Genomic DNA, 18,251 nt, shown 5'->3' on the forward strand with positions numbered 1-18,251 from the left:
TGTTCAGAGTTCAGGGAATTCGGAATGTGAAAGTGAAAAAGAATTTTAAAACACACCACTGTCCCAAATAGCTATAGTTTTTTTTTTTTTTTCCTACCTACTGTGCATATATTATGTGAACTCTTTTTCATATTCTTTTTCTAAAGTAAAATGAGTTATCTCTTGTTTTTCATGATGTGATTAAGAATGATCATAGAGCTGGTTTCCCTTAGAACTGCAGATTACTTTATATTCAATATCAAGAGAATTTAGACATTCTGAGGGTTGAAGGGAAGCTGAAATTTCTAAGTACATGTTGTTCTTTCTGTGCTCTACTAGGTCTGCATAACAACTGAGGGCTGTAGTCCTTATAGATTCAGGCTGACATTGGTTCTAGTCCTGCCTCTGCTGTTTTCTGCCTTTTGTGACATTGCTAGGATTACTTAGTCTTTTTCTGATTTGTTTTCTCTGTCCGTAAATTGGGAAATAAAATTTGATTTACAGAATTTGGGGGCTTCTTAGAAATAGTATGTAGATTGCATATTTATTCTGTTAATACTATGTATATTAATTGCTTCATTTTTTGGTTACATGGAATCAATGAGATATTCCAGGTGCCAGTGAGAATACGTGTTAGCATTGTAGCTGTACGAGCCAAGACCCTTCATTTCCTAGCATTTGCCTCTGTGTTGATAGCCAGACATTGGTGTGTTTTAAGTTCTTACCTGCAAATGAGCTAGTATCATCTTATCTCTAGTTGTCTGTCAGGTGGGAGAGCTCTACAAGGGAAAGAACTCACCTCCCTTTGCCCGGGATTCCAGTTTCTGTTTCTGAGGGGTCTGGTCTTTGTCTTCTCATGTCTGAACTTGGTTAGGAAAAATGGTCAAGTTTTTTCTTCATTAATGTATGCAAATCAGCTAAAATCATGCTAAGAAATGGAAACTATGTATTTGAATCTTTCTGCACCTTAGAGAAGTGCCATGTTTTTAGACTAAGAATTTATGATAGTTGGAGAATTTATGATCCTCTGTATAAGCTTTCTTTACCATATTTGTCCCTCGTTCAAAATTGGATTATCCCATTCCCTATGTCTCTTTTGTCCAGGCTAAAAATGAGAAAGGCTTCCTGACTCGAAGTCTTCTGGAGCCAAGTGAAAATCACTGTAGTGCAGTGAAGTTTGTTAAAAACCTTGAGTCTTTAGTTCAGGTTCGTCAGAGGTCAGGCAGATGATTCCGGCGGGTAATGCAGCACAGTGCAGGGCGTGGGGCGGTGCTGAAATCATCCCGTGTGACTTCAGAGTTAATTCAGTCAGCGCTGCCATTTCCAGTGGTATGAACTGGTACTAAAGATCATTTGTTGTCCTGACAAAGGAAACTTATACCATGTTGGAGAATGTATGTATTTCTATAACCAATTGGGTTTCTTTTATAAATGATGTTGTTGCTCTTATTAAATGTGTTTGATAGTACACAGTAACATCCCTTCATATGGGATCTTACAAGATTTTTGTTGGATTGATTTTAAAAAAACAAGAAAATGATTTTTTATATTAAAAATATTTGTTAGAAGGTAAATAAGATTTTTAAAATGCTTCATATCACCCAAATTATTCAAAAGTGGCAATTTCATCAATAAGCGTATATAGTACTAAGAGAGCTATTAACTTCTCTCGGTAGTGGTTTTTGACCTTTTGCTGAACAAGTACTTTTAGAATTCTCAAATGCCAGGATGAAGATTTATTAAACTAAGTGCAATTATATGCTACTTTTCATTTTATAATCCTATACCTGACTATCTGAAATATTTTAAATTATATATGATCACTGTTTCAAGAAGAAAATCAGCAATGGCACTTTGTGAAGACTGAGGAATTTGAAGGCTTATGTGAATAGCGAGGCCATGGTTAACTAGTGTACACTCAGTTTTCATATTACCACTCTACTTTTGAGCTTTCTTTTTTGCAAATCCCAAAAGGCTAACTTTGTGAGATCCAATCATACTCTTTGTTAATATCTCCAAAAGCTATTTCATGGAGGATTTGAAAGACTGACTTACATGCTACAGATATGATGCAGAGACATCTCTGATGGTCCAGTGGTAAGAATCTGCCTGCCAGTGCAGGAGACATGGGTTTGGGAAGATCCCACATGCCGTGAAGCAGCTAAGCCCGCGTGCCACAACTACTGAGCCTGTACTCTAGAGCCCACCTGCTTACTACTGAGTCCATGTGCTCTAGAGCTCGTACTTCTCAATAAGAGAAGCCACCACAACGAGCGGCCTGTGAGCCTCAACTAGAGAGCAGTCCCTTCTCGCTGCAACTAGAGAAAGCCTGTATGCAGCAACGAAGACCCAGTGTAATCCATAAATAAATAAAAAGTTTTTTAAAAGATTCTGCATATTGACCAATTCAACAGATACTTATTGAACATCTAATAATGTAGGCACTATTTTAGATTCTGCAGATATAATAGTGAACAAAACAGATAAGAATCCTGGTACTCAAGTAGCTTCTTATTTACTTGCAGTGTGGTTGGGGTGGGTGATGTGTTTGAAGAAGGACAGTGGACAGATAATATAGGTAAACATTAGATGGTGTTAAGTAGAAGCAGGGTAACACTTGTAAAGAGGATGATCTAGGAAGTCCTCACTGAGAGACATTTCAGTAAACATCTGAGGAAGGGCAGTCGTGAACCACGTGCCTTTAGGGGCTAAATATCTCAAACAACAAGTACCACAAGTGCAAAGGCCCTGAGGTGGGGGCCAGCCCGGCTTATTTGAAAAATAGTGATGAGGCCAGTGAAACTGTTACAGAGTGAACAAGGCAGAGAGGAGTAGAAAATGAGGCCAAGAGAAAGAACGGGGGAACCAGACAGATTGGGGGCTACTTTGTAGGCCATTAGAGTGACCTTTGTCATTACTCTTACTTTTTTATAGGAGCTCTCTGGCTCCTGAGAGAGATGCATGGACATAGTGGACAAAGGCACAAACTGGATATCAGATAGGAAGGTATTATTTTAATCCAGGTAAGAGAAGACGGCAGCTTTGAACAGGGCAGTAACTGTAGAGAGAAAGATTTTAGCCTTGGCCAAAGGTGAAGTTGCTGTTGATAACAATTAGACACATCGAAGATACTACTTTAGTTGTTACAAGTTTGAGATTCCTATTACACGTCTAAGTGAATTTGCAGATGCAGCTGGTTTGAGGAGACTAAAATTGGGGGAAGAGATTGAGGCAAATGAAGCATCATCAGCACATAGGCAGTATTTGAAAACATGACACTGGATGAGATCATCAAGGGTAGTGATTATAGACAGAAAAAAGAAGAGGTCCAAGGACAGAGCCTTGGGGAACCTAATGTCAAGATGTGTAAGGAATGGCCAGAGGAGGCAGGAGGAAAAGCAGGAGTGAAGCAAAGTACTTTTAGGATGAGCATTTGTGTTCGATGCTACTGTAGCTACTGATGCTTCCTGTAGATAGATCAGTAAGATGGGGACTCACAGTGACCGATAGGCTTAGCATTTGTAGGTAATTAATGATTGGCACTGCCCTCCAATCAAGGCAGGATGGACTCTCGCCCTTTGGCCTGCTCTGGTCCTCAAGCCATCCCCTTCCCAGAGTGGAAGAGTTCAAAGGACCACCACCCTACATTCCACTTGGATCCCACCACTCCCCCTCTTATAGCGTGCTTACTAATTTTCTGGGACTTCAGAAGTCTTAGCCTACATACTCTCAATCTGGTTTTCACAGTCTGTTTCCTAGGTCTGTCTGCCTGAAAGCAGGCTGCACCACAGCCATGCATGTGGTCAGACCTGAGCTGGGGCACTGCTCGTGGTAGCTGGGTAAAGTGAGCATGTGGATGGAAACTGGAGGTTGGGCTGGGAAGTTACCCCGTGAGCAGGTGAGGCTTTTGAGATGTGGGAGAGAACTACAGTTGGGAAGAGAAGGACACCAGACCAGGGGCTGGTTGTTCTGCTCTGCCACGTTCTGTCAAGAAACTTTAAGGCATATAGAAGTCTAACGTAAATCCTGACCTTCAGTGTGAACATTCATTTAAGCAAGGTCAGTGGATAAGATATTTTATTTAACACTCTATTAGCTTGACTTACAACTTTTAACTATTTGGACTTAAGTGTTTTGATTCTCTTGCCCGGAGATCTGCGAATGCTTCTGATAGCTATTTTCGGTGAGCTGGACAGGAGCAATTTCATTGCATGCTGAGGACAATTGCCTCATTAGAATGGGTTAAACAGAGAATGGGAGGAGGAAAATGAGAGATACTGAATAAAATGTTTTTAAGGATTTTTTTGTAAGGGGGATCTTGAAAAGGTAGCTGGGTTTCTTTGTTTTGTCTTGATTCATTGTTTTGTAAGGTCGAAACAATAATAAATGGAATGTTTGTACTCTAAAGAAAAGACTTAGTTTGTTGGTGCTGCCATGAGAAAATGCCACAGAGTGGGTGACTTAAACCAGGAATTTATTTTCTCACAGTTGTGGAGACTAGAAGTCCCAGATGAAGATAATGGCGGGTTTTCCTTCTTCTGGGGCCTCTCTTTTTCCCTGCAGAGGAGGCCGTCTTCTCCCTGTGCCCTCACACGGCCTATTCTCTGTGCCTGTGTGTATCTCATGCCTCCCTGTGTCACAGTCTCGTCTTCTTATGAGGACACCAGTCTGATTGAGTTAGAGCCCACCCTCATGACCTCATTTTAACTTAATTGCATGTTTAAAGTCCCTATCTTTAAATAAGTCACATTCTGAAGTAATGAAAGTTATGGTTTCAATATATGAATTTGGGGCGGACACATTGGAAAAGACCATGTGTGTCTTGAAGATTGAAGGCAAAAGGAGAGAATGGCAACAGAGGGTGAGATGGTTGGGTGGCATCACTGACTCAGTGAACACGAGTTTGAGCATACTCCTGGAGACAATGAAGGACCCGGAAACGTGGCATGCTGCAGTCCATGGGATCGAAAAGAGTCAGACATGACTGAAAAACAACAATAACAATTCAGTCTGTAGTAGGGATTTCAGATACTCTAGAATATGTATGTGTGGAACCCATACCACCTATGAAAAATGACTATGGCTTCTCAAAAGAGTTGACCTTAGTGTTTCCTAAACAAGTTCATTTCTGTCCTCCTTGAAGTGATGTAGCCTAGTAATGTAGCCTAGCCTAACCTAATGTAGCCTACTCAACAGTTGGTGCATGTTTGATAATACGGACTGAATTCTCTCAGCTCACCCCATCCCAATTCAAACTCATATGTTTAAGCCCGAACCCTCAATTTATTTGGAGTAAGGAAGTAATTAAGGTTAAATGAGGTCCTAAGAGGACATGATTAATATCCTTTATTAGAAGAGTGATTAGAAGGATCGTTTTCTTTTTTCCCTCCATATGAGGACTCAGAGAGATGGTGGCTTTCTGTAGGACAGGAAAAGGGCTCTTACCAGAAACTGCTGGAACGGCCTTCATCTTGTTCTTATATTTCTGACCTCCAGAAGTGAGAAAATTTCTGTTATTTAAGCCATCAGCCTGGTATTTTGTTATGGCAACCTGAGTCAATTAAGACATTAAGATACACATGGACATCAACATTCAAAAAAACAAAAAAGGAGAGGGGAGAAGATCTAAACAGATATTTCTCCAGAGAAGATATACAGATAACCAACAAGTAAATGAAAAGATGCTCAACATCACTAATTATTAGAGAAATGCAAATCAGAACTACAATGAGGTATCACCTCCTACCAGTCAGAAGGGCCATTCACAAAGTCTCCATATACTAAATTCTGGAAAGGGTGTGGTGAAGAAGGAACCTTCCTATGTTGTTGGTGGAAATGTCAACTGGTACAATGACCAAGATTCCTTAAAAAACTAAAAATAAAACAGAGTGGGTATATGTATAACTGATGCACTTTGTTGTACACTTGAAACTAACACAACATTGTGAATAGTCCAATAAAAAAGAAAAGCTAAAAGTAGAACTACCATACGATCCAGCAGTACCACTCTTAGGGATTTATCTGGAAAAGACAAAATTCTAATTTGAAGAGATAACGTATTCCTGTGTTCATAGCAGCACTATTTACTCACTAACCAAATGATACTGTCTCAGAAATTCTTTCCAGTAATCAAAATCTCACTATCAGAAGGCTAGAAACTGTACCAAAGCAGTCAAACATCCCTTCATCCAATTATTTTTGCATTTCATATGTTTATTGTGGATTTTTGAACCTATATGAAAACAGATTTATTTTTCAGTCCACAGTCATGCTTAAGGAATGCCAAATAGACAAGCTTTTCCCTTTAATCTCATTCTTGTGCATTATTTTTCCCCCAGATAGTTTAGACTTCTTTTTTGATAGGAAATGAAAAGTCAGGTTGTTATCATGCCTTTTGTCAACATAATTCAACTTGGAAATAGTACCCAGGTTGTAGATAGAGATTTTATTTATATATGAGCACTGATTTTTACACTTCCATTCCCTTTCCTTCACATTATTAAGTTATGAAGAGATAGTATCATAATAGCCTCTTGGCCAAATCATAGAGTAATGATTCTCTGGATAAGCCATAGAACATTATTAAGTTTTGTTGTTTGGGTTGCATTTGTCTGTTGGAAGGATATCAAAGTTGGTTAGGTTGCTCTTAATTGCTTTTTGTTTATATTTGAGACTACATAGTTAGATTGATCTTAGCTTATTTTCTGCTCTTTATTTGATTAACTTTTCAACGTTTTCTATTGCTGTGAAGTCCATTGAATCTGTTTAAATTTGAATAATGTATGTGATAGTCCAGTGTAAGTACTTCAGTCATTTCTGTTTTTTTCAGGCAAATAACACAGTCTTCATGTTATTATCTATGGAATACCTTAAGTATTTATTTGGGGACATCAGTGACAAAGAGAAATGACACTCCAAAATCCAGGCATATACAGGAACCCTTTTTATGATACATGGATTGAGGCAGTTCCTCCTTTTCTTGCCTTTGGAAACTGACTGTAGTAGGCAAGATCCCAAGATGACCCTCCAGATATGCCCCGTGTTTACTGCCATGATTAGATTTTTATATGGACAGTTGACTTTAATAAAGAGAGTTGTGTTCTTTTGCTTCATTAGTCTGATTTAATCAGGTAAGTCTTCAACCAGGGAACTCTTTTCTGGAGTAAAAAATAAAAATCAGGGGACTTCTTGTTGTTTAATTGCCAAGTTGTGTCCAACTCTTCTGTGACCCCCTTGGACTGTATTCCACCAGTGTCCTCTGTTCATGAGATTTCCCAGGCTTGGAAATGGGAATTGGAATGGGTTGCCATTTCCTTCTCCAGAGGATCATCCTGACCTAGGGATTTAATCTGTAGCTCCTGCATTAGTAAGTGGATTCTATACTACTGGGCCACCCAGGAAACCCTGATGGATTCTTATCTTTTTAAAATAAACTGCTCTATTAAAATATTCATTATATATAACATTATATTTCTATTATATATGATGAAATTTATTCATTATCAGTCTAATATATTAACAGAGATGTACAACCATCACCATACTACAATTTTTAAACTTTGCCATCACCTCCAAAATTTCCCTTGTGCCCATTTGAAAATTGGTGGATTCTTACATTCGTTTGCAAAATTCATTAGAATTTGGTGGGCTATTTTTTATTTATTATTAAGTCTAATTTGTTGCCTTTCATTAGAATTTTGCAGCTTTTTAAAATTAAGATCATCCATGTGGTTCTCTTTTTATTTTCTTACTATCAAATTTGGGCACAGATTAACTTTACTATTTTTTTTCCAAGCTCTGGATCAAATTTTGTTAAAGTTTTTTAAAAACTGAAACTAATTTAGTATGATTTTTGTCAGTATCAATAGAGAAATCTGTTTACTACTTAATTTAGAATATGTTCATTATCACATTTTTGTAATTATAATCATATTATTATTACATTGTATTGCTAAGTCGCTTCGGTCCTGTCCGACTCTGTGCGACCCCATAGATGGCAGCCCACCAGGCTCCCCCGTCCCTGGGATTCTCCAGGCAAGAACACTGGAGCGGGTTGCCATTTCCTTCTCCAATGCATGAAAGTGAAAAGTGAAAGGGAAGTCTCTCAGTCGTGTCCAACTCTTTGCGACCCCATGGACTGCAGCCCACCAGGCTCCTCCATCCATGGGACTTTCAAGGCAAAAGTACTGGAGTGGGTTGCCATTGCCTTCTCCACATTGTATTGGCATAGTATTATTATATTATTTCTGGGTTTTGATTTTTATCTCTTCATTCTTAAATATATAAGAAGTATGTCTCATATTTGTCCCAATTTTACTTTAATGTATTAATTGTATAATATTTAAATTTCCAATTCATTATGTAGTATTTATTTTTGTAATCTCCTTTCTCTATTCTTCCCCACTGTTGCTTTTCTTGTTGTGTTACTTTTTGTTCTCTGTAGTTAGGCTGTTTATTTCTGTTACTTCCAATCTGGTAGAAAATACATAAGTTAATCTCTAACACAGAATTAACAGATCTTGTTAAATGTTTTACTTATGTATTTATAATTTTCACTTTCTTAATTTATAAGTGCTGTGTTTGTTATTTTTTCTATGACTCAGTTATCATTGTGGAGAGAATTTTTATTATCTTTATATTGAATAAAAATCTCTAGGTAATATGGATATTCAGTTTAAAATGTCATTAATTTTTACTATCCAGAAGGCTGTTCATGTAGTTTCTGAATTTTAATACCTTGATATTCGTTGTAGCTTACTTCATTTTCAGTTTGTGGTAACGTCCCCTGGATGCTCTGGAAGATGTGGTCTATATAAGTTACCTAATTGAATATGTATTACTTGAGTCAAACTGAGTTCTGTAACCCTTAACCCCTGGGTCCCTTTCTGCTGTTTTATTTTCTTAGTGTAAGTAGCATGCTAAAGTTTTTTAACTCCTGTTGATTTCCTTTTATAAAGAAAAGAAGTGTAAAAGGTAAATACTATACCTTTTATTGCTACAAAATGATTGGCATATGATTTAGCCATTTATTTCTAATATTTTGTCTTTTTTTCTCTTTTAAAATTTAGGAGTGCTTTATGACCAACAAATACATTTTTTTTTTTTACTTTACCTAATACAAACTAGATATCTTTGCCTTTAAAAAAAAAGGAGCTTAATCCATGAATGTTATTGGTATAATAACTAATATACTTAGCCATATTCTTGCTTTCTTGCTATTTCCCTTATTTTTTTTTCTGTTTCTGATAATTATGATTTTTATTATTTTACATTTGATAGTAACTTAGAAAGCAAATAACTTTAGTATTTAAATTTTACTAGTGATTATTTTATGATTATGAAATCCTTAAAATTCTTCCTCTAACTGTTGAAAACAATAACAGTATATCTTCTGATTCTGTGATCCCAGAGAAATTTCACACAAATTCCTTGTACTACCCTAGTTTCCAGAATTTAATTTTTGTTTCTGTCACATGTTATTATTATGTGTTTAAAAGTACAACATTTATTTCTTAAAAACAAGTTTTTTCTATTCAACTTTGTAATTTTGTTTGTACTGGTTATTTCCCGCTAGCTTGTTTGGACGTGTCCAACCTTTTCATTAAGTTATTTACTTTGGTTCTGTGCCTCTCCTCCAAAATACCTTTTAAAGCCTAAGAAATAAAACAGTCAAATGCCACTCAATCTATGAAACTTTCTCCACTTGGGGACAGTTTTATATGGGAAAAATAAAACACCAGTTTTATGAGATTAAATACTCAACTGTTTTGATGTTAGTGGAGGTATATTTTAAAATATCATTGAACAGGAGATTTGGTGCTTATTGGCACCTTCAAGAAATGTTGTATGTTGTTCATTTAGATCCCTGCAGGAATACTCAGCAGTCCAAGATAAGATTTATGGTGCTTTGAGGAACCAAAACTGGGGTAGGAGATTACTTTCAGCTGTTCTTATGCATGGCACTGCGTCAGTCAGTCACATCGGTCATCTAGAGTTCTGGGCTTAGGTATCTTCTCACATACTTCATCCCTTTGTGAGTTTTGTTTGAAGGGTTAATGACACCTTCTGAACATCTTGCATCTGTGGAACTCTCCATACATACACTGAAAAGAATGGCACAGCCTGGCTCTCAAATCTTGCCAGGTGTGCATAGAATTGCTTCACCTTCCCTCAGTCTGGGGCAGTGGGACTCTGTTACATGTTCATTAGCTGTAATAAAACCATGTATTGTTATTTTCCTAATTAGTCATTAATAATAGTTAACTCTGTAATGACAACACAGTTTCAGAGCATGGTAAATATACTGCTGCCTACGAAATCTAATGAAAACACACTGGCTTCTTATATTTTACAAAAGATGATAATCCTGCTAGTATTATAGCCACTCATTCTAGATGCTAGCTTCCTTTCACTTTTTTTTTTTCTAGTTCTGATTCTTAAACTATATTATACCTAATTGGTAGAAACTTCTAAAGCTAGAGTGAATTGTAGTAATTTTTAAATAAGTGAGGTCCTTAGATATCTTAAGACTGATAGTAAAAAATTTCATTGCATCATTTATAGCAGAAACTTTCTTAGAGCTGCTGTGAATGCTAGGAGAAATCAATGCATGCAGATTGATTTTTCTTAGGTCTTTAAATGTTTAAGCCAGCACCTGGCCTTTGTAATGTTTCTTGGTTGTAGGTAATAGCTGGGAATTTCAGGTGAAGGATTACAACTTCGGAGTTAGTTATGCTACCCCGAATGATCCATTGGATGTGGTTGAAAATGCCAGTCTTAAATGTATTCATGGGATTAGGAAGGAATACTTCTTTGCCTGAAATCTTGTGGGTTAGCTTTAGTACTTACTGTAGTCAGTCTGTATCTTTGAAATATTGAGCTGTCTGACAGCTTAAAATCCTAAGTTTCCTTTAAACTTGAGCCTGGCTTTGGAGGTGAAAGGGGTGGTATGGGGGTGGATTTTATGTAAGGCTCTCTGAAGAGAATTCACTGAAGTGCTTTTGCTGGCAGGACATAAGGAAGGCTGGTAAGCTGCTTCCTCTGAGTTTTTCTTGGGTTTTGCTCTTAGCCTAGATCAACATTTAGTCAGATAATTTACATCAGGGCCACTGGGGTCTCTTGTTGGACCTTGTTGAAGTCATCCTTTTCCTTCCATGAAGAAACGTGGAAGAGACCCAAAAGGAAAGTCCAGATTTTGTTAAGCCATTTGAGCATTAGGAAAAGTCTTGATTTTCTTATTCTCTGAATTCCCAGTTTGATGTTTATTTCTCCTCTAAGTTGGAGGACTTAGTTTTTATAAACATTATTTGATCAAATGTTACCTAATAAGATTTCTTTGTGAATACAGTTAGTTACCACAGATGTATTGAAAATAAATTCTGTGGGAGAATACTGGTCTACCACAGAATCATTATTTCCAGGTTAAATGTAAACATTTAAACAAGCACTGTGAATTACAATGAAGATAGCAGTAGGCAGTAGAGACATGGGGTTAGTCCTCAATCTGTTTGCTAATTCTGAGCAGATTTCCTTTATTTATTTATTTTTTTCCATTCCACACATTGGAGCTAGTTTTACCTGCCTCTACTTAACTCAGAGATCCAATGAGATAAGAGTTCTGACGTTGTTTATGAATTACATTCCACACACAGATTTTATCATTAGTATAAATATATTTAATGCAGGTCTTTTAAAACTTGATAAAATATATCACAATTATAAAAGGCATTTAATGAAAAATGAGATGCTTGCTAGACTTTGAAAGCATATGTCAAAAAATAAATATATAGAGAAAGAACGCTTTAAAGACCATGGTGGAAGAGATAATATCTGAGCTTCAAAAAAAAACTTTGACCTGAAAAGTGCAGAGAGAATGAGAGTGAGCATTCCAGACTGAGAAAATCTAGTGTGAAAAAGTACAGGCCAGGAATGGACTTGACATGTTCAGGAAATTGAAAGGAAGTGATGTTCATTTTAGGTTAAATTCCCCTTTATTACAAGTATAAAAATGAAAACTTGAAGAGAATGACAGTATTCTGAACTTTTATACCATAGTAATAAGAAAAGGCTCATATAGCTTGCATCTGAATTAACTTAGAATTAGCAGGTTTAACAGTAACTTAGGAGGAAACTAAGTACTTAAGGGCTCAGGAGGATACAGAATAAAATTAGGATCATTTTTCTTGGTTCCATTAGAGAAGACTTCCTGGAGAAAGGGATTTTAGAAGGAAATGATAAAAGTGGATTTGTAGAAATGTTGAAATAAAAAAAAAGAATGCGTTTTACATAGCGGGGATTTGGGAATAGCTGATTAGATGGTATGACCAAAAGTCAGGCCTGAACTGTAGTCTTTAAAGAGGCACATTAAAGCTACAAGAAATGCTGATTTGATTTCATTCTCCGTTCATCTTGGTTCCTCTTCCCCCATGGTCCCAGAGCCACATGAAAGCCTGCAGCCAAGATGTTTGGTACCTGTTACCTGTTCTACTCTCTGAAGTTCCTTGCTACCCAGAAATAAGGGGCTTGTGTTCTGTTTGACATTTCCCATTTTCTAACCCATGCCCCCCTCTTCCTATCTCCTCACAGAAGAAGTTGTTGTTGTTTTAAATTCCGATAAGACTCCTGATCATTTCCTAGCATGTTGGTTTCCCTGCCTTTTCTTTTTGACTTTCTCTCATAAAGAATATCTTTCTCTCTCCTTTCAGCCATGGGTGCTTAATCTTTTTTTTACAGTTCAAGACTTCAGAAATTACCTTTCCTCCGAACACCACTGGCTCGTTTCTGGTTTTCATTTAGCGTGTATATATTTCATTGTGTTGCTGTCTCTGTTTATCCTGCTCTGTCTTTCTCTTGCTAGAGTGAGCACATTGTAAAGGGGCTCCGTGTTGTAACTTGCATCACATTGCTTGGGTTCTCTGCAAACGTGGTTGGTGATAACATCACAGACTAATGGTCCATGTGAATTTGACTCACTCTTATATAGATTCGTGGTTTGCTGTTCTGTGTGTTTGTTAATTTTGAATGGAAAATCAGATCTGGGTAAATGTGTCCAACATCCTGTACATGAAAATCAGAGCCAGTAAATGTGTAGAAACTGGTACCAGCTTTGTAAAGCTATGAAACAGCAGAGACTATTTAAGTTGGTCAATAAGCACCATATCTCTAGTTTTTACTCTCAGGCTCAGATGTTATACTTAATACATAGTTGTTGAATGGATGTTGACTTAATTTACTTAAGCTATTGGTCTTAATTTGGTATTTTAAAATACCTTTAGAATATTATCTTGAAAAACAGGGTCATTGTCTCCCTAGTGGTTAAAGGATAATATAAAGAATCTCATCATTTTCTCTTAGGAAAAGAAAAACTTGTTTTTTGTTCTCTTTGTTGGTTCTTTTTTTTTTTTTTTCTCTCCATAAGAGGACAGAGAGAATAAGATGGAAATCATAGCTGGTGAAACCTGGATTGGAAAAATCTCAGGGAAGATTACCCTCCAAGATTCATGTTAGACTTTTCAAGTGTTTATTTAAGGCTTGCTCAGGTCTTTTTATCTACATTGACATTTTATGCTAAATGTTTTACTTATCTTATCCCCCATATTTCTTTCTACAGCAGCTTGCCTGGCCCTATTCAGAAGCTGAGAAAAATGCTGAAGACCAGGACCTTAAATTGTTCATTTTTGACAAGGCTTAAAGAATAAGGGTGAAGGAGCAGTTGTGTGAGGAGACCACTGACACTTTTCTTTTTTCTCTTTTCTTCTTCCTTCAGCTCAAGCCAGGGCAGAACAGCTGCAGGGACAGTGACAGTGAAAGCGCCAGTGGAGAATCCAAAGGCTTCCACAGGAGCAGCTCCCGGGAAAGGCTCAGCGACGTAAGTTAAAAAAAACTGAAACCACCAGACCACACATCCCTTGAGTCCAGTTTCAGTTCACCAGCACATCCCTTCATGTCATTTTGTAAATACCCAAGCATTTTTCCTCTCTCGGCAGACACATATATGAGCCTTGCTTTATAGTATTGTTCTGTTTTCTAGTTTGACTTAAAATGTGTTTTAAAGAATTATAAGGTTGGTTGGGCGTATCTATCAGCTTACAAAAGGATTACAAAAGGAAGTGATAATACTTTCTGGTATCCATGTTACAAATGGAAGAACTGGTCTGGCAGTGCTGCAACTGGGAGATGACGTACTTAAATGTGGGCCTTTTGTCATTTTTTCACCTGTGAGATCTGTAACAGCCCCTTTCTTTGGTTTTATTCCTGTTGGAAGGGATGACTAACCCAGCACTTACTTTCCTTCTGATTTCTAGAGGAAAACCCCCGTGAGCACACACTACATGCCTCTTAAGGGGGTCTGTCCACCTTCTAGACCTGTTCTAACCACTCTCCAGGCCCCTGTGCACCAGCAAGGCACAGAACTACTTCTTCCCTCTTGGGGTGGTCTCACACCCCTCCCTAATGTGTCCTAGAGCAGGATCCTTGACCCATCTTTGCACCTGAGAGCAACATTTTAAAACTTTCCTTTAAAATAGATCAAGTAGGGGGAAAATTTTATTCGTGATAGCAAAAAAGGAACATTAACAGGTTGAGACAGTATTGTTTTTTTCCTCCCAACCTGTTTGATTTATTTGCAAAAAACTTTTACTAGAGGAAGAAAATAATTCTACTGTCACTAAAAAAATAATTTGGGTAACCATTGAAGAGCATTCCCAGAAATAACACCATTTTACCTTTTGTGATTAGCATACTCAATTTGGGAAATTTCTGATTCTTTTCTTTTTTCTCTTCTTGTCTCTTCTCATCACTTCTTTCCCTCTCCCTCTCTCCACCTTTCCTCGTCTTTCTTTCCTTTCTTCCTTTTTTTTTTCCCCTCCCGGAAGCTGCAGATTACCCTTTAGTCACCACAGGTGGTGAGTTCAGGATTCTAACCATCTTTCTTTTTCTTTTTAAATCGAGTTATAATTAATATGGGCTTCCCTGGTAGCTTCAATCTGCCTGCAATACAGGAAACCCCAGTTTGATTCCTGGGTCAGGAAGATCCCTTGGAGAAGGGATAGTATGCTCCTCACTGCAGTATTCTTGAGCTTCTTTGGTGGCTCAGACAGTAAAGAATCCACCTGCAATGCGGGAAACCTAGGTTCAATCCCTGGGTTGGGAGGATCCCCTGGAGGAGGGAATGGCAACCCACTCTGGTATTCTTGCCTGGAAAGTCCCCATGGATAGAGGGACCTGGTGGGCTACAGTCCGTGTGGTCACAAAAAGTTGGACACGACTGAGTGACTAAGCACAGCACAGCAGCATATAATTAATATATAGTATTACATTTGTTTCAGGTGTACAACATAGTGATTTGATGTTTTTTATAGATTATGAAATGATCACCACAATAATCCAGCTTTCATCTGTCACAATACAAATTTGTTATGGTATCATTGACTGTATTCTCTATAGGTTCATTTACCTCCCTGTGATATATTTATTTTATAACTGGAAGTTCACACTTAATTCCCTTTACTGACTTTGTCTGTCCATCCTCCCACAATCACCTCTCTACTGTTTGACAGCCACTTGTTTGTTCTCCATGTCTGTGAGTCTGTTTCTGTTTTGTTTGTTCGTTTGCTTTGTTTTGTAGATTCTATGTATAAGTGAAATCATACGTACGCATTTTTCTCTGTCTGACTTATTTCACTTAGCACAGTATCCTTCAGTTTTTCTGTGTTGCTGCCACTGAGAAGGTTTCATTCTTTTTTATGGCTGAGTTGTCTTCCTTTGTATGTGTGCGTCAGTGTATAGTATTTTTTAAATTCATTTATCTGATGATAAACATTTAGGTTGCTTCCATATCTTGGCTGTTGTAAATAGTGGTGCAATGAAAGGAGGGATACATATATATATATATTTTTGATTTACTGTTTCTGTTGAAGTAGAAGTAGAATTCCTGGATCATATGGTAGTTCTATTTTTAGTTTTTTGAGTAATCTTCATACTATTTTCCATAATGGCTGCACAGATTTACATTCTCAATGTCCACGCACAGTGCTTCCCTTTTTGCCCACCTTCTCACCACCACTTGTTGTTTCTTGTCTTTCTTTTTATTTATTTATTTATTTTTACTTTACAATATTGTATTGGTTTTGCCATACATCAACATGCATCCGCCACGGGTGTACACGTGTTCCCCATCCTGAACCCTCCTCCCACCTCCCTCCCCATACCATCCCTCTGGGTCATCCCAGTGCACCAGCCCCAAGCTTCCAGTATCCTGCATTGAACCTGGACTGGCGATTCATTTCTTATATGATATTATACATGTTTTAATGCCATTCTCCCCCTTCCCTCTCCCACAGAGTCCAAAAGACTGTTCTATACATCTGTGTCTCTTTTGTTGTCTCGCATACAGGGTTGTCATTACCATCTTTCTAAATTCTATATATATATGCGTTAGTATACTGTATTGGTGTTTTTCTTTCTGGCTTACTTCACTCTGTATAATAGGCTCCAGCTTCATCTACCTCATTAGAACTGATTCAAATATATTCTTCTTAATGGCTGAGTAATACTCCATTGTGTATATGTACCACAGCTTTCTTATCCATTCGTCTGCTGATGGACATCTAGGTTGCTTCCATGTCCTGGCTATTATAAACAGTGCTGTGATGAACATTGGGGTACATGTGTCTCTTTCAATTCTGGTTTCCTCAGTGTATATGCCCAGCAGTGGGATTGCTGGGTCGTATGGCAGTTCTATTTCCAGTTTTTTAAGGAATCTCCACACTGTTCTCCATAGTGGCTGTACTAGTTTGCATTCCCACCAACAGTGTAAGAGGGTTCCCTTTTCTCCACACCCTCTCCAGCATTTATTGCTTGTAGACTTTTGGATCGCAGCCGTTCTCACTGGCGTGAAATGGTACCTCATTGTGGCTTTGATTTGCATTTCTCTGATAATGAGTGATGTTGAGCATCTTTTCATGTGTTTGTTAGCCATCTGTATGTCTTCTTTGGAGAAATGTCTATTTAGTTCTTTGGCCCATTGTTTGATTGGGTCGTTTCTTGTCTTTTTGATAGCCATTCTAACTGGTGTGAGGTGATAATCTCATTGTGGTTTTGATTTGCATTTCCCTGCTGATTCATGATGTTAACATTTTTCATGTGCATATTGGCCATCTGTATGTCTTCTTTGAAAAATGCCTATTTAGGTTCTCTATGTATTTTTTAATCAGGTTGTTTATTTTTTTGACATTGAGTTCTATGAGTTCTTTATACATTTTGGGTACCAACCCCTTATCAGAAATATCATTTGCAAGTATCTTCTCCAAATCAGTGTTACTTTTTTGTTTTGTTGGTAGTTTCCTTTGTTGTTCAAAAAGCTTTTTAGCTTTATATATAGTTCCATTTGTTTATTTTTGCTTCTTTGTTGCCCTTTCCTGAGCAGGTATATCCAAAAAAAATTGGTAAGACTAATGTCAAAGAGATTACTGCCTGTAATTATTTTTTTTTAGGAGTTCTATGCTTTCAGGTCTTATATTTAAGTTTTTATCCATTTTGAGCTTATTTTTTTATATAACATGAGAAAGTGGTACACTTTCATTCATTTGCATGTAGCTGTCCAATTTTCCAAACACTATTCATTAAAGATACTCTTTTCCCTATCGTTTATTCTTGCCTCCTCTGTCATAGATCAATAGACCCTGTGAGCGTTGGTTTATTTCTGTGATCTCTGTTCTGTTTCATTGACCCACGTGTCCGTTTTTGTTCCAATACCATAGTGTTTTGGTTACGATAGCTTTGTAGTTTAGTGTCAAGTCTGGCAGCCTGATACTTTCAACTTTGTTGTACTTTCTCAAGATTGTTTTGGCTTAAAAATGAGACAGTGTTCAGAGTCTCTGAGTTTCAAGAAGCAGTAGAGTGAGGATATATCATAAAGAGCAAAAACCTTCCCCTTTTGTTTTCTTCTTTTTTAATTCTCTAATTTTCTTGATTATGCTGTACAAGGTGATCCAGTGTATTATAGGAAAAAAATATTATGGCTTATTTTTTCTTTAAAAAATAGAAATTAAGCTTTACTAATATTCAATTTAATAAGTAAGGAGTAGTTCTTATATATAATTCATAAACAGGTATCTTAGGGGTATGTACTCAAAACTTTTTTTACTGTCCATTTCTCTGTCAGTCAAGGTAGGCAACCCTAAGACACAGAGATCTTCCTGTACCTCTCAGGAAAGATTGTTAAATTTAGGGTGACATTTGATATATGGACTATTAAATTCTTGGGCTTCCTT

At 37.3% G+C, this 18,251-nt stretch overlaps 1 protein-coding gene across 1 annotated transcript in view; it reads left to right on the forward strand.

The window, feature by feature from the left end:
• AUTS2 (AUTS2, activator of transcription and developmental regulator) overlaps positions 1-18,251 on the forward strand; it is a 1,215,803-nt gene that overhangs the window by 504,927 nt on the left and 692,625 nt on the right. The window contains exon 3 of the mRNA XM_027527575.1: positions 13,745-13,846. Coding sequence (XP_027383376.1) covers positions 13,745-13,846 — 102 coding nt within the window. The remainder of the gene's footprint in view (positions 1-13,744; positions 13,847-18,251) is intronic.

This window comes from Bos indicus x Bos taurus, chromosome 25 (assembly GCF_003369695.1).
Source record: "Bos indicus x Bos taurus breed Angus x Brahman F1 hybrid chromosome 25, Bos_hybrid_MaternalHap_v2.0, whole genome shotgun sequence".
In the NCBI taxonomy this organism is placed as follows: Eukaryota; Metazoa; Chordata; class Mammalia; order Artiodactyla; family Bovidae; genus Bos; species Bos indicus x Bos taurus.